Source organism: Gouania willdenowi, chromosome 6 (genome assembly GCF_900634775.1).
Source record: "Gouania willdenowi chromosome 6, fGouWil2.1, whole genome shotgun sequence".
In the NCBI taxonomy this organism is placed as follows: domain Eukaryota; kingdom Metazoa; phylum Chordata; class Actinopteri; order Blenniiformes; family Gobiesocidae; genus Gouania; species Gouania willdenowi.
In genome coordinates this window covers 8086386-8109225 of record NC_041049.1, presented here as the reverse complement: position 1 = coordinate 8109225, position 22840 = coordinate 8086386, and the positions used below count along the sequence as shown (strand labels likewise).

At 39.3% G+C, this 22840-nt stretch overlaps 2 protein-coding genes across 2 annotated transcripts; both read left to right on the top strand.

Moving 5' to 3' along the window:
- Nucleotides 1-7304: 7304 nt before the first annotated feature.
- Nucleotides 7305-12221, top strand: lum (lumican). Its single transcript, XM_028451483.1, has 3 exons — nt 7305-7559; nt 8579-9457; nt 11053-12221. The coding sequence occupies exons 2-3, from the start codon at nt 8584-8586 to the stop codon at nt 11205-11207; spliced, it is 1029 nt and encodes a 342-aa protein (XP_028307284.1). The 5' UTR covers nt 7305-7559; nt 8579-8583; the 3' UTR covers nt 11208-12221.
- A 6958-nt stretch (nt 12222-19179) lies between these two features.
- kera (keratocan) lies at nt 19180-20496 on the top strand. Its single transcript, XM_028450624.1, has 2 exons — nt 19180-20041; nt 20120-20496. The coding sequence occupies exons 1-2, from the start codon at nt 19180-19182 to the stop codon at nt 20287-20289; spliced, it is 1032 nt and encodes a 343-aa protein (XP_028306425.1). The 3' UTR covers nt 20290-20496.
- Nucleotides 20497-22840: the final 2344 nt, after the last annotated feature.

Here is a 22840-nt window from a genome sequence, read left to right as displayed (position 1 = left end):
AGGTGAGAGAATCCTTCGACCTGCCAGGGGATGAGTCCGTCTGGTTTGAGCACAGTGCTTACCACACGACCACATGGTGGGAACAGAAGGCGGTGTCTGGGCGCCGCAAAGATTTTGTCAGAAGCTTCTGTGTGTCTGTGCCAGGATGTCCAAAAATACCCCTGTTTGCTAATATGCTTGCTTCAGTCTCCATCTGTGCACCACTATCAGAGCATGTGTACAGTAGTATTCGAGTAGTTTATTTTTAGGCACTTATTGATGGTTTTGTGCGTGGAGTTTAACACAATAGATGCAGGCTTTAATAGCTTTTTCAGTGACAGCTTTTTATTTTATGGTTTAATATATTTAAGAGCTACAGATCAAACAGGTGAGGTTGTGGATTTTACTTGGGAATAAAAGCGTAATAAATCACGTTCTGTAATCACAGCCATCACAATGCGATTTGCTATCATTTGTATCAGCTGCAATGACCAGCAAAGCCAGGAATATTCATCATATTTTATTATTGGATATACTGTATCAATATGACAGTTCTCATCCAAACCCTATAACAGTTTTTTGCAGGATTGTCACTTAAATTTAGAGATGTTTGATCTTAGCTTTTTGCCAATATTGTTGAACACTAAACTTACAATTTTGATCTTATACCGATACCGATATATACACAGATCCCCATCAACCCAAACCTAATTTTAGGTTGCATAATATATGTCTTCATGGAAATAACAGGCCTCACTGGATGTTTTCCACAAATAAACATTATCGATGCAAAATGAGAATAAGCATTATTCTTTAGTTATGGAAAAAGTCCCTGATTGATTTTTAAAATGTCTCAAACATCAGATATTGGTTAATCGATAATGATGAAAAAGTGTATACCAATGTCAATCAATATCATCATCCATCCATTTTCTGACCCGCTTGCTCATTTTATCAGGGTCGCGTGGGTCGGCTGGTGCCTATCTTCAGCTCTCAATGGGCGTTTGTTGGGCAGGGGTACACCCTGGACAGGGCGCCAGTCCATCGCAGAGTAACACAAAGACAACCACTCACACTATCTCCTACTACTACTCCTTGAATTTTTTGACCTTTTATTACATTTTCTTTTTCTTTTGAGGGGGATGGAGGGGCGAGTGGGTCGAGGTTGTGGAATATTTTTAGAAAAACTATATGATTCTGAGTTTTTTCAACAATTCAAGATTAAAAATAACTGCCATCATTTGACATAAGTATGATTGATTTTGACACATTAGCTAACATATTATCACATGACCGGTTTTATGTCCCTTGATTCAAGGTCAGGTGACCTACTAATGTGAGCAGTTTGCATTTGAAAAAGCACAATACATTTGTGTTGGTGAATTAGCATTAGCACTGTTAGCAAACTACAATGGAGAAAATCAGGGTTTGGTTAAAAGTTCACTTTCTTTGCTGTACAAATATTTAGAGATTAATAACATTACTGATGGCATGTAACGTGTGTTTGTTGAATCATGTTAACTGACATTAGCAATGGCTACTTTTCTGTGATGCAATAATGCTTTACACTTTGCTTCTGCGTATTGGTAGTTTTTGGTTACAATAGCCATGGTGTCATAATAAGGATATGAAGTGAATCACTTCTGACACAAGACGATGGGAGGCCGAGGTGAGAAATTTACAGTTTGCCACTGATTTAGGAAAAGGTCACTAAACGCACTGCACATTGTGCTATTTGTTTTGTTTAATATACCTTTAAAACAGAGAGTGTTGCACTTGATTGCACTCAAGAGGAAAAATGTTCTGTAACACATTCCTTAAAGCCAAACTCACAATCCTCTAAAGTCGTAAACTGCTTGGCTCAGTTTCTTGGGCCTTTTGTGAGATGCAATTAGGACAAAATATTATGAAAACACTACCTTGAGGCCAATGTCTGCCGTCTGTTCTAATGGAAAGGACATGGCAGTACGAAGTAGACAAAATCGTGAAAAAATACAATAAAGCACAGACTTAACAAAATGTGCAGCAGGCCATCTGTTTTTCAGCCTTGCTGTGAAAAACAGTCTGGAGAAACATATGTCTGATGTAATGGGAAGAGTTACTTCAGTCAAAGTTTGATCGAGAGCCTTTTGAAGACAGATATACGAGCAACAAATACACTTCTATAGGATTTCAAATCAGAATCAGAAATGTTTTATTTGCCATGTACAGTTTTGAGGACAGTACAAGGAATTTGACTTGGTGGTTGGTGCACAAAAACAAGCAACAAAAAGAAATAAAAGAAATAAAAACAAAACAACAAAGAACAACGAACAACCCAGCAACAATAATAATAATAATAATGATAAATATAAAGGATGAGGGATAAATAAAGAATAGATAGAGAATAAAGGATAAATAGGATAAATATAAATATATATATACAGTGCAGCAGATATCAAGCTGGTGGAGGTGGTGATCGGGTGGGGGGGGGGGTCAGTGGGTGACTTGGGGTGTGTTCATGTGGATGGTGGCAGAGGGAAAGAAGCTGTTTTTGTGTCTGGAGGTTCTGGTCCTGATGGACCGAAACCTCCTACCAGAAGGGAGAGATTGAAACAGTTTATGACCGGGGTGGGAGGGGTCGGCCACAATCTTTCCTGCACGCCTCAAAATCCTGGAGGCGTACAGGTCCTGGAGGGAGGGCAGATTGCAGCCGATGACCTTCTCTGCAGAGTGGATGATACGCTGCAGTCTGGCCTTGTCCTTGGCCGTAGCTGCAGCGTACCAAATGGTGATGGAGGAGCAGAGGATGGACTGGATGATGGAGCTGTAGAAGTTCACCATCATCTTTGTTGGCAGACTGAACTTCTTCAGCTGCCGCAGAAAGTACATCCTCTGCTGAGCTTTTTTGATAAGGGAGCTGATGTTCAGCTCCCACTTGAGGTCCTGAGTGATGATGGTCCCCAGGAAGCAGAAGTACTCTACAGAGCTCACTGTAGAGTCTCCCAGGGTGAGGGGGGTGAGGGGGGCTGGGTTCTTCCTGAAGTCTGCTATCATCTCCACTGTCTTTAAAGCATTGAGCTCCAGGTTGTTCTGGCTGCACCAGGACACCAGCCGGTCTGTCTCCCACCTGTAGACAGACTCGTCTCCATCAGAGATGAGACCGATGATGGTCGTGTCGTCTGCAAACTTCAGGAGTTTGACCGACTGGTGAGAGGAGGTGCAGCTGTTGGTGTACAGGGAGAAGAGCAGAGGAGAAAGAACACAGCCCTGAGGAGATCCAGTGCTGATGGTCCGGGGAGCAGAGATGGTTTTTCCCAGCTTCACGTGCTGCTTCCTGTCAGACAGGAAGTCTGTGATCCACCTGGGGCAAATGTAACAACACCTCATCAGTGGGGTTAAGGCAACCTGTCTGATCTGTTTCCAATGCCAACAATCCAATGTTTAGTTTGGTTATGCATCACAATGACAAAAAGAGCTGACTTTGTACAATCCCAAAGCATCGTCAGTTTTTATCCTTGGCCACTAGAGGCCAGGTACACTTTGCAATAAGAATTTTTGATTTTTCCTTTGAAAATAAACTCAAACATTGTTGTTATTGGACCATGAGTTACAAAGTTAACAAAATCTTCATTTGTGACTGATATGAGACTTTCTTTAAAAATCTATGTAAATCCCTTTAGAGTGGCACTTACAACTTGTCTGGCCTCAGGACATACATTCACTTACAAAATGTAGTGTGGTGGCATAACAGTTGAGGAAGCAGGCTTATAGTAGGTGGTTCACCGGTTCAAATCCAACCCGGACCATCACTGTGAGATTTTGAGCAAGTCCCTTAACCCTAACTGCTCATGTTTGGATGAAAAGCATCTGCTAAATGAAATTGTAATCTTGTAAAAACACCACTTGAACATGAAATAATACCTATTTTTTTCTTGGTTTATTCAAATTAGTTTTATAGTTGATGACCTGGTAAATCATTGAGAACCAATTCTCATTTGCAATGAAGACTTGGCCAAGTGACAGAAGACTGCTTGTATTGCAACATGGTGTATGATAAAAACCAAGGCTAGCACGAGGTGAAGCTTGAGATATCAGAAAATGTAAAAAGGTGAAAAATATAGATCTTACGCAGCCCAGTCTCACAAAGAATAGTGAAAGAGTCACGTACATTAATCAATCAACTGTTTAGTGCGTGCCAACACAATTCCGTGCTACTTACCCTAAACTTAACCACTAAAGGTGGACATACAGTGTGCGATTTTTGGCCTATTTTGAGCCAATTTTTGACTCATGCGTCTATTTTTGGAATCGGGCCGAGTCTCTGCTAAATCGTGTCATGCATCATGTAGCATACAAGGGGTCACAAGAAGCAATTAAGACCTCATGACCAGCTCCCAATCAGCAATTGTATGGTCGCAAGGAAATCACACATGTTTGAAAGCCAGGTCGCTCCTCGTGAGGGTATCGCACTGTTGAAGCAGTGCCATGAACCGGCTTACCTCAAACTCTCGCACTGCGCATGAGCAAACACCGTAGGACCACTGTGAAATTGATGGACCGTACTGCCCACGTCTGTCCAGCCAGTACCTGGTCCATCACATCGCCATCTTTTCTTTTTTAAAGCTCTTTTTGCTGAGATGCACTTCTGGGTTCTTCTTCTTCTTCCGTTTTAATGGCAACGCTTCAGAGTTCTTCTTCTTCTTCTAATTTGTGATTTGCATTTCTGGAGACAAGACCCCAACGCATCACGTATGGACGTACAGTGTGAGCACTCAGATCGTGTCAGAGTGTCAGTCCGTATAGTGTGAGAACATGAATCATGAGCTGTGCGCATTTGGACTCTGCAACGATCGAAAAAATTGCACAGTGTCCGCCTGCCTTCACCAATCCCTTCTTCATGGCTGTACCACATCATTTTCTCTAACTCCAGTTAGTGTTGAGGTCAAAGCCTCTGTATATTTCTGAGGCATATCTTTGTTCCAAGTGGCACGAAAAGAATGAGTAAATCGTGTTGGCATGCACGAAACAATAGAATTGAATAACCTGAGAGTTTCACCATCTCCTGTGAGAATGTGTTGCCTTTTGAGTTCCAAAATTCCAACTATTGTGAATAGCAAGCCTTGGCTATACAAATAAGTTCCCTTACAAATTGTTTTGCCTTTGTAGATGACCCATTGGAAAATGGTTTGCAGCCCATTTTTTGGTTTCATACCATGAGGTCATTAAAACTGGCAAAGTGTATGGGATGGTTAACTGGGGCTTTAATATGTTTCTAATAGCTGCTGTAGGTTAGAATCTGCTGTATTGTTGGATGTGTAATCACAGATCCCCAAAGGAACCATCAATGCTCATAGTACCACCTATGACCTCCTTCCATGGTAGGTCAAACCTCTGCTGTGGACAATCTATGCAGCAGATCAGGATGCCCAGTGGGGAGTTGGGCAACTTAAGAAAATGAGAGGAGCACTTTCTGCAGTGTTTTCACAATCCACCTGTGCAGTGTCGACCTAACACACAACAGATGTGTGCATTACACTTGGTTTTCTGCTTTTTTCACAACCATCAAACTTACAAAACCATTCTTTTCCAACATGTTTTCTTTATTATGTGTAGATTTCATGTGCAGAGATTCAACATGTGCTAAGTGACCTTTAAGGGGCTTACCCCTGACAGCAAAACGAATGGCTTGTTTACGCGGCCGTTGTGGCATCCACCATGAAACCACCATAATTAACTGCAGTTCTGACTACTTTACATTACCCACACATTGCTGTGTGTGAATATAGCTTCATGCGAAAACACTATGTGAACAATTTTTAAACAGTATATAAGTGAAACAAGTTTTCTGTCATTGAAATCCTTTTTTTTCTTATAAAAGGCAGATTTTCAAAATAATTCATATTTAATATGACTGACAAACAGTATATCAAACACCTCTTCTTTTTGTTCTTTTCGTTCATGATCGCAAAGTCCTGAAAGCTTTCTCATTGCTGCACATGGCAGAGAGCGGCACACCTCACCTCCCCATCTCTCATCATTGGTAAAATTTTGAAAATCCATATCTCAATACATAATTGACTGATCTTTTATAACTTTGACTCAGTTATTTCAGGTTCTACCTAGTTTCATCTGTATAGAATTTAGAAGTATATTTAATCGCAATTTCAAAAAAACTAAATGGGGAAGCCCTTACATTTGGACCTACTGCATTGTTAATAATGGGCATAGAAATGTCTTCCAAGCCTTTAAAGTGTGAATAATCATGGTACCATGATCAGGATCACTGATCCAGATAACTGCCAATATCTGACAAAGAGGATGTTTGGCACTTGGCAGAGGTTTGTGGTCCCCGGGGGAATCTTGTTTGTTTATTAAAATGATAAAAACTTAACATCCAGCACCAAAAATATAATTCAAAAATAGCATGTCAAGCAGCATCTACAGTCCGTCTCAGCTAACTCACTCAATCAACTCTACAGCATATTGCAAAATGTTCCGCTTGGCCTCTTGTAAACAGTAATTACACCAAACTAAAGCCAATCTTTACACTCAATGTCCAAACATGTGCTTTTCTTCTACAAACAGATATTTTCTTCTACTACTATCCGTGTGGCCTAGTCTGACAACTATTTTATTCTGAGTTTTTTAAAAAATGTTCTGAAGTCGGAGAGACTGACTTAGATTTATGATATGAACATGTTTCTCAAAGGACACGTGTCCAAAATGGCCTTTAAGAATGTGAGTAAAGCAACAGAAGGCACTGTGACCAATGACTTCCAGACAGCCTTTACCGTCACTGATTGTGTGATTAAATATGCACCAACAAATGGAAGACACATTAGCAACTAATGAGTGAGGATCATACTGGGCTTCATTATGGTCACCTTTTGTGTAATCAGGAAAACAAATTAGGAAAACTCAGTGGGGTAAAAAGTGGTGGTTTTTTTCTTGCATGGAACATCTGGTACCCATTGGACCTGGTTTATACTGTCACCGGTGTTGTTTCTTTGATTTTTGGGATTAGTCTTATGTAACTTTGGCTGTTATTTATGCTTTCTGTCAGATTTTCCAAAGCCAGGTTCACAGCTAAAGAGCTGCAGCTGAATTTATTCGTCTTCATAGCAGACGTCTGGATAAATGACCGCCGAAGATTGCTTTCACATTTTTCCAGACATGGTTTTCCTACCCTTGTATTTTCCACACGTGTAGCATTTCAACCTCTAGTTGATTCACATTTTGGAGAAGAAAAAAAAATGTTGATGGACAATTGTCGGGAATCAGGACACAAACAAAATAATTTGGCTGGTGAAGATGGAAAAGACTGTGTACTTTTACCTGTAACACTGGACAGTTGTTAGCTCATTTGGATGCTGTGCTGGCATCCACTGATTCCTCTCAGTCGGTGAAGTATCCAATCAAACCCTCACCCCTCTCATCCTCCCTCCCTCTTTCCCTCTCACTGTTCTCCATCCTCCCCTCTCTCTCCTCCTTCTCTCTACTGCTTTCTCTCACTGTTTTTCTCCAGAGACCTCCAGCTTTGAACACCACACTGTTCTTACCTACTGGCCCTACAAACCCACTAAGACAGAGAAGCACAGGTAAGTGATATGCTGCTTGGTTGAGCAACTTTATTTGACTTTTCCAGTTGTGAATACAAAGTGTCACAACTGGATTTTTAGGGTAAGGGATAGGGCTAGACAAATATATATATACATATATATATATATATATATATATATATATATACATATATATATATATATATATATATATATACTTGGATAAAAGTTTGTTAAATAGTATGATGCATAGTTTTGTATTAGACTAAATATGCAACAATTATACTGTTTAAAGATATTTTGTAAATACAAAAAAGCCAAATCTTTGAGATATGGGGAAATGTATACTCTTCAAATGGATGCACATGCATGACGTTGGAGTCTGCTTGCATTTTTCACAAGTCTGGGAACAATTATGGAGGCTTTGCATTGTCTACTAGCTTCATTTGAACTGATGTATAAGTTTCATTCAGTCTTCAGACTTTGATTTATGGTTTCCTTTAATCATTAAGGCTTCACTTGGTCAACACTGCTTTATAAAGCCATGTTTTATAGTTTTTGATTAATGATTTGATGTTTTTAAGTCTGATTAGTCCATGTTGTTGTTTTTCTTTTAGGAATAAGCTGATTTGTGCATTTCATTATAATTGATTGAACAAATGGGGTACTGGTTCATTTCCAACTGGTCTAGATCAACTAGATTACTTAGCACGATAGGGAGTGGGTGGGTTGTGTTTTAGTCACTGTGTTAGTAGTAGAGTTGTCAGATTTCCCGAATCGATGATGATATTAGGCCATTCAATTAAATAAACGATTTAAATCAATTGATCAACTTTTTTACCCCAGCTGTAGTTGGTAACTAAAGCCATTTCTGCCTCTTTCTCCAATTGCAATGTGTTTTGATAACAATTTCATGGAGTTACTTAGTAGCAGATACTACAGTGTGTTTACTCAGTATCACTTTGTCTGTTTTTATGTGATCTTTGAAATGCCTTTATTTCCTTCTGTAACCTTCGACTCTCTGTTTTTGCATTCCCTTCCCTCTGTTGGATCTGCAGGAACCATGTTTCCTCTCCGTCTTCCCCTCCTGGCTGTATTGATCAGCTTGGCCCTGTGCCAATTCTATGACTACGACGAACAGCCTGTGCCCATGCTGGGGCCGTCAGGGCCCAACTGTGACAGGGAATGCGATTGCCCCATTAGTTTTCCCAGTGCCATGTATTGTGACAGCCGCAAACTCAAAGCTGTCCCCATGGTGCCAACAGGAATCAAGTACCTGTACCTTCAGAACAATCAACTTGAAGACATCAAGGCTGGAGTTTTTGATAATGTCACTGACACGCTACGCTGGCTGGTGCTCGACAAGAACCAGCTCACCAATGGTAAAATAGAAAAGGGCAGCATTGACAAACTCACTGCCTTAGAGAAGTTGTTCTTTAGCTTCAACAATCTCACAGAGCCCATCATCCCACCTTCAAAAGCACTTGAAGAACTGAAGATGACACACAACAAATTGTCCAAGTTCCCCTCTGGACTCCTGGATGACAAAGAAAATCTAACTTCCATCAATATTCAACACAATCAGTTGACATCAGATGCTATCGGAGGGGCTTTCAAAGGCCCAAAGAAACTGCTGTCTCTGGATGTAAGCCATAACAAGCTGAAGAAGCTTCCGGTTGGAGTCCCGAGTTCGCTGGAAATCCTCTATGCGGACTACAATAACATTGAAAGCATTGCAAAAGAATACCTGAACAAGCTTCCGTCTCTCCGGTACCTGAGGATCTCCCACAACAAGCTGATGGATTCGGGGATCCCTGCGGGAGCGTTTAATGTGACATCACTGCTGGAGCTAGACCTCTCTTTCAACAAACTGCAGTCCATCCCTGAGATCAACGAAATGCTGGAGCAATTCTACCTCCAGGCCAACGAGATCAACAGTGGGTGGATTTGCATATTATTCTCTTTAACCCCGGTACCTCGCATAGTGTGTTAGGCCGAGACACTAAAAGAAGGTTTGAGCTGTTGGCAGGGCTGTACTCTGCAATCTGTGGCGAGTAAGTGAGATTAAAAGAATTGTGAAAAAAGAGGTACAGTGAATATTGAGAAGGTACTTAGCATAGCATAGATTGTTCTTTTGAGATTTTATAGTATAGACTGGGCGTGTGTAACTTCTCCACGAGCCCCGCCCATAATCAAGGCATTAGTTGAATTTCTAGCCGAGACGCACATCAGCCTCTTTAAAGCTTCCAATAAAATGGCTTAAAACTAAAAGTACAAATATCTGAAAACCAAATGAAAAGACAGCTTTTTAATCATTTACAACAGTCAATCATCCGACAGAACACCGTCATAATCTCATCACTCTCCTTCTGACAGTCTTTCTCTATTTCACAAATATTAGAGGATTTCCCTTGAAACTTTTTTTGTAGCCTGAATTAAATATTACTAAATTATCTGATATCAAAGCTATTCAAAAAAGCATAAATTACATAATGTATTAGTTTTTATTTGTATACTAAACATCAAAGAGAGTGCTACAAAATTGAGAGATGAACATGACGGTGCAGGTAGTGTGTGGAGCCTGTGTGATAATGAAAATATTCGACTGTCCATGATGTTAAAATACGACCAAACTCTGCTTCGTTTTCTTTCAATCATTTTCCTCACCTCCACCATGTAAGCCCAGTTACTCTTCCTGTCTGAATATCTCAGTCTTCTCGCATCACTCTTGTGATCAGTGCTCCGTGTCTGTAGCTCCGCCTCCCTCCGCAATAACACACAAACACACATCTGGCTGAAAAAATAAGTATAACAGCTACCCATCAGGAGCGACTCCCATTATTTATTTCTGTCAATCCCAAGAACATTTGATTTAGTGCACATTGGGTTTTTTTATTTGCATATGTGCACTACTTATATATGTTTATATGTTTTTTTAACCGGTGCACATAACACTTTTGACATACTCTACTTTTCCAAAAGAGATCTTTGTTGGGTTGGATAGTAAAAAAAAACAAATTGGCTTTAGTTCACTGCCTGTTTGCAGTTCATCCGATAGCTAGAGAAGCAGAGAGAGAGGTATTCACCCTTAAATCCTCTATATTTACGCATAAAGAAAGAGAGTTGCACAAATTGCTCGAAGGTTGGTGGAGAATTTAACCCTTTATACATTTTTGAGATGTTGGGAGAAAGGAGCAGCAGCATTAGACGGTGCTTTTAAGGCTGTTTCTAAAAATGCTATTTAGTGGCCTTTCTTCTTTTGAACTAAAAGGTAGAGATTCCTCATGGTTACGTTTTAAGAGTGACCAACAATGCAGTACAATATAATATATAATATAGGTAATATTCGGTGTGTTGGTTGTTATTCATCTCTCCGGTCATTCCTGTTAGCATACGTCACTCATTAAATGCTAGCCAGCCTAAAGATTATTTTGACTTAATTATATTCAAACTGATCTGGAAGAAATGTTCCCTTTGTTATTCCTTCTTCTGACAGCCGTTATAATCCCATTCTGTTTGGTTTTTCTTGCAGAGTTCGACCTGGCCAGTTTCTGCAAGTACGTCGGACCCCTGAATTACTCCCGCCTGAAGCATCTTCGTCTGGATGCCAACAACATCACGCACCACAGCATGCCCGCTGAATCTGTCAACTGCCTGCGTCAAGCTTCGGATATCATGTTTGAATAAGGACGGCTGTCAAAGCCACCTTCCTCTCACCCTCAAGCCTGCGGAATTCCAATACCATGTCTCTCTCTTTACTGTAGTCCTGAAAGGTTTCTGCTGCAAATGTAGGACATCACTAATTTGAGTTTGTTAATTGTGTGGTGAAGATTTGTAAAACTAGGCTCCTTTGGAATACTTGAAGGCCTAATGGATAAAAAATTGTCTGTATTCATTGAGTTGCTAAAACTTCAAAAAGAACGAAAATTTTCCGTTAACTGAAAGTATACATGAAAAAGTGTGAATGATGGAAAACAAGTACGTAGATATAAAATGTAATAATCACACCTAAATCATTCCAAACGTGTATAGTAAATAAAGGAGCAGATATGTAATAGTTGGTGAGGGTGCTCCAATATCTGTATTCAGTGTCAGTTTGTTGTTTGTCTTGTACATTATGCTGTTTAGCATGCATTGCAAAGAGGAGTTTTTTGTTTTTTTCAATCCATTTGCTGTGCAAAGGACCAGCAGGTCAGGACAGCATGCTCACACCATGATGTGTTATGTATAAAAATAAAGTGTTTACACAGCGGCCACATTTTTTAACTTGAGCTTTTAAAGAAGACGACGTCGTAAGCTTCTGTCTCATGTTGTAATTTTCAAACTATTTTTTTTTTCTTCTGGAAATCGTGTTTCTACATGTTCATGACCTAATTTCATTTGTAGTTAGTTATTCTTTCGTGTGTGCTCCCAGGGGGGCCACTCTTTTTCAAAATAAAGCTTTGGCAGTTAAGCTACTATTATTGTTACGCTGTTGATGGTGATCACTTTTTTCCTTTTACAAACAGAAAAATATCTCAGCACCATTGTCGAGTACAATGACTGGTGTATCTGCATGGTATTATAATTACAGTTTGTGTTGATTGTTTTCTTTTCATTTCTGTGTGATCTCTTCTATTCTTTAAAGGTATTTGAAGTGGCTGTTCTTTGACTTACTGTGAGAACGTCAAACACAGTTAAATAAAGTATGGTTCCAATGTATTTGTCTTGTGTCATTTTATATTCCTGTTAAATATAGATAATTGATTTCGTGTGGAAGTAAAGTCTAGTGACTTCTCACCTACAGTCTTTTGTAAAAGACCCAAAGTTTGTTTTGTTTTCTTGCAAAATGTGAAACTAATAACCTTTATGATGGTGTCCTAATTTACATTAGTCGTTAGGCATGTAAATAGTAAAGGTTTGATGATATATTGTGCGACAAGATATTGCGATAATAAAAAGGTCAGAAGATGTAGCCTTTCGTCAAGGATACGAGTGGATCAAAAAAAAAATTTCAATTCTACAACACACCACATTGTTATGGTTTGTTTTCATTTTTTATATTCCTATTGAGTTAAAAAAGGTCACACCCAGAAAAAGTATGTCCAGAATTAAAGGAAAAGAAATTTCTTGGGCCTTTAACCTTCCCAAAAATATTGTATCAGCAACGAGAGCCTGATATCATGAACTCAGTGTATCGTCTCACTCCTAGTAAATACCGGTTAATGCTTATTTGGCCTAATGATTTTGAGTGTCCCTAACAAGCCACCATACTTTGTGCTCTCCCAGTTTTGTTTGTTCATCTCATGAGGCTCATGTACTCAACCTTAAGCAATTACTTTTCATATCAAACCCACATTTTTGAAAGGTCACTCTGTGGTGCACTGGCGCTGAATCTCACTGGAAAGCTCATGGATGCAAGTCCCACTGGTGGTTCTCCAAAACTCTGAGAAAGACTGGAGTCCTACCCAGAAAATGTACTCTGCCTTGCATCCATTTTTTAAAATTGTACCTTTATTTAATCAGGAGAGTCTCACTGAGATTGAGAATCTTCTTTTCAATAGAGTCAGTGAAGCATTTAGATTTAAGGGACTTGTGAGATGGGACACAAGAAATGGGGCACAAAAAGTTTGAACCAAAAAAAAAAAAAAAGGAGTTTGAACCAGTGACTCTCCCGTTATAAGCCCTAACAGGCCACTACCTTCCTATCCCAATGTCTGCTAAGATAGGCTCCAGCATGGAGCATGGTACATACAACTTTTCAACAGCTGCTCAAAATGTTAAATTGATATTATTAAAATGTAAACATTGATTAACCTAAATGGGCAATAAAGGTGTTTTTGTGCAGTAGTGATGAACTGGTTTGATATACACATTGTAACTTGCTTTACCTAAACCTAAAATGATGTATGGTAAATGGTTTGTGGATGGGTAAATAAATGTATATGTAGTTGAAGGGTTAATGGCCCCAAATCAATTAATCCAAAAAAAAAAAAAAAAGACAACTGAAAGGAAAAAAAGGACAAACAAGAATAAATGCATGCAAATACGTTTTAAAGGTAAAGTTAGCTCGGATGAAATCCCATTAGAGCGTAAATGCTGTATCTGGTAATCATTGGTTTTCTTCATTTTCACAGAATGCAGACTAAAATTGCTCCTCACCACCCTCCCTAGTATTCAATCACACAGTAAAGGATGGATCTGTTGCAGTATTAACCTCACACTCTGTATTCACAGATCTTTATACTGGCTCTAAGGACCAATCTAATCCTTGCTAATGTGCACCATATGAGCCAGAATCACATGTTTCTTCTAAGAGTTTCAATTAGACACTATCCAAAGACAGTAAGTTGGTCAATTATACAGTGTTTAAAGTGCTTATCAAACCTGTTCCAGATGTCCCCAGCTCGGTGTCTGATTGGATCCAGCTGTGAAAGTCAGTTATGCTAAAGGTTTGACCCACTTACAGAAATTAAAGTCTGTAGTTTTCTGTCTGTCATTGGCAGCTTCCCTCAGCCATCCAATACTAAAATCATTTAACGGTGTGTTTTAACTGTTATTGCACAAGTGAACCCGATCCAAGTCGGGTGGTAACAGTCTACCTTTTACAACACCTTACATGTTTGCTCAAGCAATGTTTTCCAAATCTCACATGTTTTTCTATAGCCATCTGCACAGATTCCCAATCTCGGACAATTTCCTCCTATCCCCCCTGTGCCTCCCAGGTTTAAACCATCCGCAGAGCTCTTCCTGCCTGTGGCTGAACAATAAAGTCCTTCATAAAGCCTTGTGCATTACACTTTCCTGCTTTGGGACTGTCAGGGAAAGTGTAATCAGTTGTTGCCCATGGGAGCCCAGGTCCACATCCGTGCCGTCTGTCTCAATTTTCGTCTTTCATTATAGTTTTATCTTTTGCTTCTAAAAGCTAAGTGCATCTTAAAATCTAGAAAAACAAATTAAAAACGTGAAAGAATTCAGATAAAAATCAGCATTTTTAAATACATGTTTTCTTTCTAGCTTGATCAACCACAAATCTTTGTGGGCCAGTTCTATGAAGCTGGAATTCCTCTCATCGCACTATCTTCCGAGATTTATTCTGTGTGTGCTGTACTACGACCCTGGTTAATGTCGTATTGGGTTAATCACCATGGTAACTTATGCTGAAGAGCTAACCTGGTCAGGAGTCAGGACCAGATTAAATGCTAGGCTAAGATATGAGCTAGTATAGCACAGCCTCTTGACCAATCAGTTCTCTTGGCAAAAGACCTGCCCAAGAAAGGGTGTGTCATTCTCTGTCCACGTTGCAGCTTGGATCTGATCTGACAGGAGAGAGAATATTTATGGGTAGATACCTTTCATTTACCTGATGACATCCTATAGGAAAGATACACTGTAGATTTTTATTTGGTGGACGGACCAGCATTAGGCAGCAGATAAAGCCTTCATGTGTCGAGCTCTTATCTGACTGATAAATTTGCGACTGTGGCTCAGGTGGTAAAGGGGTCATCTTCTGATCCAGCGGTTGGGGGTTTGATCCCAACCTATACCTGTCTATGCGTCGAAGTGTCCATGGGCAAGATACTGAACCCTAAGTTGCTCCCAATGGTTGATTAGCACCTTTCATGGCAGCTCAGTCCCATTGGTATGTGGATGGGTGAATGAGCTGATATTTTGAAGCACTTTGAGACTACCTCAGTGGTTATAAAGCGCTATATAAATCACGTCCATTTACCATTTACACTCTGGATGCCTCAGTCTTGTGAGATAATACAGGTTTTCTAAAATATGATCTTATGATGTAGGCTGAACTGTATGAACGAAGCATCAGAACCACAAACTGCACTAAAAAAACACGGATAAAAGAATAGAAAGAGGACTGTGCCGTATTAAAGTGAAACTGATCACGGTGTCTCTGTTTATTCTCCGCTAATCAAGGTTGAAAAACCCTGGGTTAAGTTAACATGTTCCAACTTCGATAATACAGCTGCTCTATAACGACGAATAGTTGGTTAAGTGTAGCTAGCTAACTGAGACATATCCTGGGTATATTTATCCAGCTTCGTAGTAAAGGCCATCTTTAGGTCATTTCTGCTGTTGACCCCTATCTAATGAAATAACTCAAGCTGGGAAAAGCTACACAATTAGATTCTTTTTCCCATTAAAACATTCTTGTAAAAGTCTGCCCAGCCCAAAAGCCATAAACCCACCTCACCTGGCAGGGAAGCCCAAGGCCTGGAGCTATTAAGAGCCAAAAACTGCTCATGCTCTCAACTTCCTTAGCCATAGGCGAAAAGCTTCATGAAGAAAAGGTGAAAGGCTCGTCTGATGAAAAGGAAGGCAACACCAATTCTGAAAGGACATCCCAGTCTGTTCATAGTCATCCTCCCACTAACGACACATGCCCATCCTCTCAGTTCAACCAGTGTCCAAGGCGCAGCTTTGAAGGGACTGCACCAGGGGACAGATAAGAGGCTGCAGAGCTGACCACACAACTCAATCCAGTGGGAAAAGATGGTAAATATGATTTTGTTTTTTAATACATCTGTTAAGAAAGGTGGGGAAGACTACAACTGAGTAGGTGTGTGTATACCTTTGATATGACCTGAGTTTGCTCAGTGGTCTGTTACTTAGGAGCACAATTGTGTAATTGTCAGACTCAAGAGAATAAACAATTTCACAAGCACATATATGAAAATGAATGGGCCAATAAAAAACAATAGTTCTTTTTATTTCCTGTTTTTTTTTTTTTTAGGAAAAATGCTTCTTGTAAAGTCACCTTTATAGCTAATCATGCTTTTTCCAATTCGTCAAACATATCCATTTCATGAGCACTCAATAGTGAAGGAAGCCGTGCCATTTATTCATGTGTTTTAAGGTGGATTTAGGCAACTCCGTCAATGGTAAATAAACCCCTTATACAAGCCCATGGGCAATTATTAACCTCTGACTCCAATGAAAAACCCCTGGCAGTGTATTAGCATCACCTCAACTTGCATATCCTTTTCCTCAGTCAAGAATGAAAATTGTTAACATTTGTTTTAATATTCAACCATTTATTTGTTGAAGCATTTATACATTTTACACATAAAAAAGAAAATGTGCTTGAATGGTGAATGGCTGTTATTTTAAACATTTCAAATAAACAGTGTATAGGACAGAGATGGGCAACTTTTGTCACGATCGGGGCTGCAAAAATTTGACTGTCTCTGATCTGAGGGCCACATTATTAGCATTAATTTTAGCATTTAAAATAATGACCAATCTAAGCATTAATAAGGCAAAGAACATCAGGTTTGTGTATTTTTATTTTTTGTCATTTTATGAGTTTTTGGAGTCAATTTTGTGTGTTTTTGTTGTTTTTTCTCTGTTTTTGTACATTTGTATCTTTTTCTGTTATTTTGTATTAGTTATCTCTCAGTTTGTGTTTTTGGAATCATTTTGTATCCTGTTGTAATTTTGTGTCTTATTCTGTAAATTTGTGTCTTTTTGGAGATATTTAGTGTATTCTTGTTATCTCTGCATATTTTTCCATCTCATTTTGTGTTTTTCGAGTCATTTTGTAGGTTTTAGTATAGTTCTTTTGTGTATTTTTCTGTCATTTTGGGTGTTTTTGGAGGGGTTTTTTTGCATTACGAGTTGCCCATCTGTAGTATAGGGTATACTCTGACATAGAAAATTGAGATGCAGAAAAGAAAGCTACAGCTTCTTCTGCTGCCTTTACTGCCAAAAAGAATAATTTTGCTCAAAGCTAAAATATAAATTTTTCTCATTATAAAAAATTTAAGTGACCTACGAGATTAGATAAACCTGCAAACATGCTTCCAGGTAACAATTAATTGTTCAATGTAAAATGCTCCAGATGTTCCACATAACTGTCAGGCAAGAAACGGACGTGTTTAGACGAGTGATTACTGGACACAAAAGCCCATTGGCAAATATCTGAAGAGCTCTAATGAGCTTCCACGACTGATTGGAGTGTGTGCCTCAGCTGTTCCTTCTTTTCTAATTACTGAGCTGGGATTATCTCATTGCATTCGACCCTTTGCCGTCATCATTGGATATAAGCACTGTGTCATGTTTGCATGTTAAAAGATGACTAATCACTAGCTTCGTACCTTGTAGAAATCTACTCGGCTTAGGTGTGACCCCATTGTGTGTGCAGGCAAGGTTTCTGAACTCGGGTCAAATGCGTCAGCTTTGTTCTCGGTAATTAAACACCAATGCTTTTGAAGTGTGGAAGGTGTAATTACACTAAACATATTGAACACCTGCATTTCAGGGAGAACATGCAAACTCTGCACAGAAATAAGGGACCTTGTAAAGTTCGTCATCAACAGTCGCTGTCCAAGCAACCCTGCCTGAAATTCAAATGACCATGTGCTTGCAGTCCTTGCAGAAGGACTTGTTGGATAGAGATTACTGTAGGAGTAGAAATGGTCCTAACATTACACGACTACATGACCAACAAGTTGATACACTCAGTTGTGATTGCACACTGGACAGCAGAATCACCAAATGAGCACAAAGGTTAGCAAAGGACAGACAGGGATTTGTGGGCAGGGTTAAAAACAGATCAGTCTTGTCTCCAGGTGAGGAAAGGTCGTCCATGAAGAAGTCAGCCTCACGCTGTTGCTAAGTGGGCCATGTCTCAAGGTACAGAGACTTAGCCCTCTGTGCACATTATTAGAATCTGATCCTCTGGGACTATGATTGGCTGGGAGAGTCTTTGGCGTCATTATCAGTGACACTGAATGAAAACACTATAAATAGGGCAAAGTGATGAATTTATTGTCACACTTTGGGATCGTGCTAATAGCTTGAAGAGGAGAGGAACAACAGAAAGGTAAGATGGACTATGGTGTGTGACACTGGAGCATCTGCACACATCATATATTAGAATTCATCTTGTGTCAGTCTATGGCTAATGTTTTTTCAGCATCTGTCGACGATGCAGGACATTCAAAACTAAATCTTTTAGAGCCACTATTTGTAAACCATGGCTGGATTAGAAATATTGACCTTTGTACATTGAGGAATGAGGGCTACAAAGGTGATCTGGTATTGCCTTTGAAGTGCACTATTTGACAGGAGTAGCACGGCTTGCACAAAATGAGTTCCAGACAAACAAGATGTGTAACAAAGAATTTTAATAAGCCCCAGATGGCAGCCAAAAAGACCTGAGTGGAAGATCTGGAAATGGTTGGGAAGTCAATCGCTTAGTATATTTTTGCTTTTGTCTAATTTGTTTCTCTTTTCTTGTGTCATTCTGCATCCTTGCAAATCTTTATTTCATTTGTCCTAGTCGGTAGTTTTAAATATTCCCACATCCACTGTGCATTTGGGTATTTTTCCAGCACTACCTGAATTATGTGCATTTGAAACAATCTCATCGTTGAATACGCATTTGTAAAATCCATGTATCTTAATCATAACCTGATCAAAAATGTGCATTTTAAAACCAACATTTAAAGTGAGTTACACTTTGGGTTGGAGACTTGGGTTTGTCTTAATGAAAATAAAGTTGACCGGCCTTTGCATCTTCAAAGCTTTAAGTGTCTATGAAGTCAAGGCAATGACTGAGAGATCAAGTTTGAATGTGTATTTCCCCACACAGTAATGTATAGTGTTGCAACAGTCAGAAATCTTGAACCTCTTTTCTATTCTGTCATAGGTCAGTCTAATGGCTCGTCTGCTGAACACCGTCTTCATCCTTTGCCTCGTTGGGTTGGTCCTAACCCAGGACATGAAATATGAAGAATTCATGACCCAGATTCAAGCCTGTCCAAAAGAGTGTACCTGCCCATTGAACTTCCCTCGTGCAGTTTACTGTGACAACAAAGGCTTGAAAAGCATCCCCAATATCCCTCCACACACATGGTACCTCTACCTGCAAAACAATCTTATTGAGGTGCTTTCTGCAGAAGCTCTGAGGAATGCTACACAGCTGAGATGGCTTAATTTGAACCGCAACAAAATCTCCAGCGAAGGAATGGAGAAAGGGGTCCTCGGCGCAATGAATGACCTCATCCACCTCTACATAGATGACAATCTGTTGACTTCAGTGCCCTCTCCATTGCCGGTTAACCTTGAAAATCTAAGCCTCTCTCGCAATCGTATTTCTAAGATTCCGGTTGGCGTCTTTAGCCAACTGAATAAGCTTAATCTTTTGGACCTTCAATCGAATAAGCTAATGGATGATGCTGTGACTGAGGTGAGCTTGAAGGGCCTTACCAACCTGGTACAAATCAATCTAGCCAAGAACCAACTGAGCACTATGCCAATTGGCTTACCAGCCACAACCACCCAGCTTTACCTCGATGGTAATAACATTGAAAAGATCCCAGCAGGCTACTTTAAAGGTTTGCCCAGGGTAGCATTTCTAAGGCTCAACCACAACAAACTAGCCAGCAGTGGGCTCCCCGAAGATGTGTTTAATGTCTCCAGTATTCTGGACCTGCAATTGTCACACAACCAGCTCACTGAGGTGCCCCACATTTCCTCAGGACTTGAACAACTTCACCTTGACCACAACATGATTAAAAGTAAGAATTCCTAAACATAAAGGTACACTGGATCAAGCAGATCCTTGGTATTGATGTTTTTTGTTTTTTATTTTGCAGGTGTAAGCAGTTCAAGTGTTTGTCCCGTCTCCATCGAGTCTTTGGATGACTCAGTAAATGAAAGCGCTCCTCGACTGCGTTACCTCAGGCTGGATGGCAATGAGATCAAGCCACCCATTCCCAGAGATGTTATCCACTGCTTCCGTCTGCTTCAATCTATTGTCATCTAAGCAATATTTCTACTTCACCAAAGAATTTATTTGGACACTGACTCAAGTTTCACCTATTGGCATGTTTATGTCGACACCTGTTAGCATTTATATTGCTGCAGCTTGGAAAATCTTGGATCTTTAATTGCAGCAACATTTTTGATAAGTAGCTGTGCCTTACGCGAATGTAAGCATCTGCATGCAAAGTTTTGGACCAAATTAATTCCAATGTAGCTCGAGGGTTTGAGTTGAGAATGATATACTTATCAAGAGATTTATGGACTCACTGTTACTTTACTACGACGAGGAATAATTATTCCTGCAAGCAAAGGAAAACTTTTTTTTAATCATATAGTTTTAAGTCTTCTGTTGATTTACTGTCGGTAATTTATTTTTCTTTTAATACTGGGAGAAAATACATTGCATCACAATTTTGTACACTTTTTCCTATCATTGTTTTTGCTATATAAACTGATTTTTTTTTTTTAAGTGTTTTCTGTTTAAATTAAAGTTGGACTTGCACTGTTGTCCTTGAGCGAAGTTCCTAAAAAACACCCAAACAGAAACCAACTTACCAATTTAAGTTAGTCTGCCCATTCCATGTTCACCTTTTAACTTGGTAACCAAACAGTTTGTACAAACTTGAGTTATGGTGTAACTGACATATAGAGTCAAACCCCACCAACACCTGAGCTTTCAATGCAAAGGTTTACATGAGTAAATGAAGAACTACCAGTATTTTCTCAAAATAAGGTATTTTTTAATTATCATACAGCCCTCCAGAAGAACACGTAAACTTTGCACACAAAGACCTTACTGTAGATGGTTCAACACCCTTTCTTTTTTGAAAGAAATAACTTCACCTACTGCTACTTAAAATTGATAAATAACTCTTTTGGATAGAGGCAGGCAGGGCCTTTCTTACAGAGGAAAAGGCAGCATTAGAGATACTAAAAACCTTTCAAAGCAAGCCCCCATATACAATCCTTCATCTACACAAGCAAGATGAGACTAACCAATTAGAGTAGGATGGCCAGTACTTGCACATTATCTGGAGCCCCATTGGTACCTAAGCCTATATCATACCTTTTGTGACGCTACATGGCATTGTGTAACTAACTTGACTGTGTTGCTGGTTTTGATCAAAATAAAAAGGTAAAATTATTAATAAAATAACATCACTCTAAAAATAAACTCTGTGACATAGGCCTGCAAATGTTTGAATAATTGCAACTTTAGGCACATTTATTGGCTAACAATTAGCAGCCGGAATGACCTGCTCTTTTTCTGGCTGTGTTTATTTTCTAAAATCAGTAAAGGGATGTGGACTAACTACAACTTTAGTGTCCTCTAACCACAAAGAGGGGGTGGTGTAAATGTATTCACCAATTAATGTGTTTTTGTGTATATATTTTTTTTTTTCTTTTTGTCTATCAATTCACCAGAAAACTCAAAAACAATATACCTGAGTGAAACCATGGTTCCTTTAGAATAGCAATGACCCTCATAATAGATTAACCAAGACTAATCAACTTCACCATATACAATAAATACCAGACTCCCAACTTGTCCATTTCAGAACTGAAGAAGTAACACTCCAAGTACAGTTGCCTCACCTAAAATATCAGAGTTTATAGTATACACCACAGTACCCTGCGGTGCCAAATTATAATGGTTCCTACTATACTAAAAATTCTGCACGACGGTACTACCGTTGATTAAGATACCAATTTCCACTACATAGCGGCCGCTTCTACTCTCCTCCCGGCTTCTCACTGCACAGTCTAAGCTCACTGCATGAAAACAAACAACATGGCAACTACTGCAACTGAACTACACAGCTGCTGAATGATTGGCTGTTAGCCTGTTACTAGTGTCGTCCAGAGATATGATAGGCTGTTTCCTCCGTCCGCCCGTCTGTTAGCTAACTGGCTGTTGGTGTGTTTCTGCCGGCAAAGACGAACTCCATGAAGACAGCTCCAATTCGATAGAAATTCGCTTCACAACAAGCTAAAGTTTTGTCTCGCCTGGATGCGTGCATGGCTTACAGTCACAAACACAAGACAACACACTCACCATGGCAGAAGCACCGGGCCCATTGCCATCATCAGTGGCGCCACTAATTTTGCTCAAAAAAACAAACTTTAAAAGTCCCATTTGGAACTATTTTCGCTTTAAACGAGGCATAAAAATATAGTTTTCACAGGGAATCAGTTCCTGTTTTTTGTATTTTGTCCCCTATGGTTTATTATGTTGGAGAAGAAGCATTATTGTCAAATACATTTTTTTGAAAGACAGTGGATTTTTTATCCTAAGTTGATTTATTTATATTTGTTAAACATAAATTAATGTGCAAAGGAAACTAAATTATTATTTTTTAATTTCAACCATGTAAATTCTAACTTCATTTATTTGTTTTTTTTTATTGCTTATATGCTTTTGTTCATGTACTATTTTCGTGCACCAAACAAAACTATAAGTAATTCATAAGTATTTTTGACTTGTACAAATACATTGTTATTCATAAAACAATAGTAATAAAAAAAAAAGGTTTCAGTATCACGATATTACC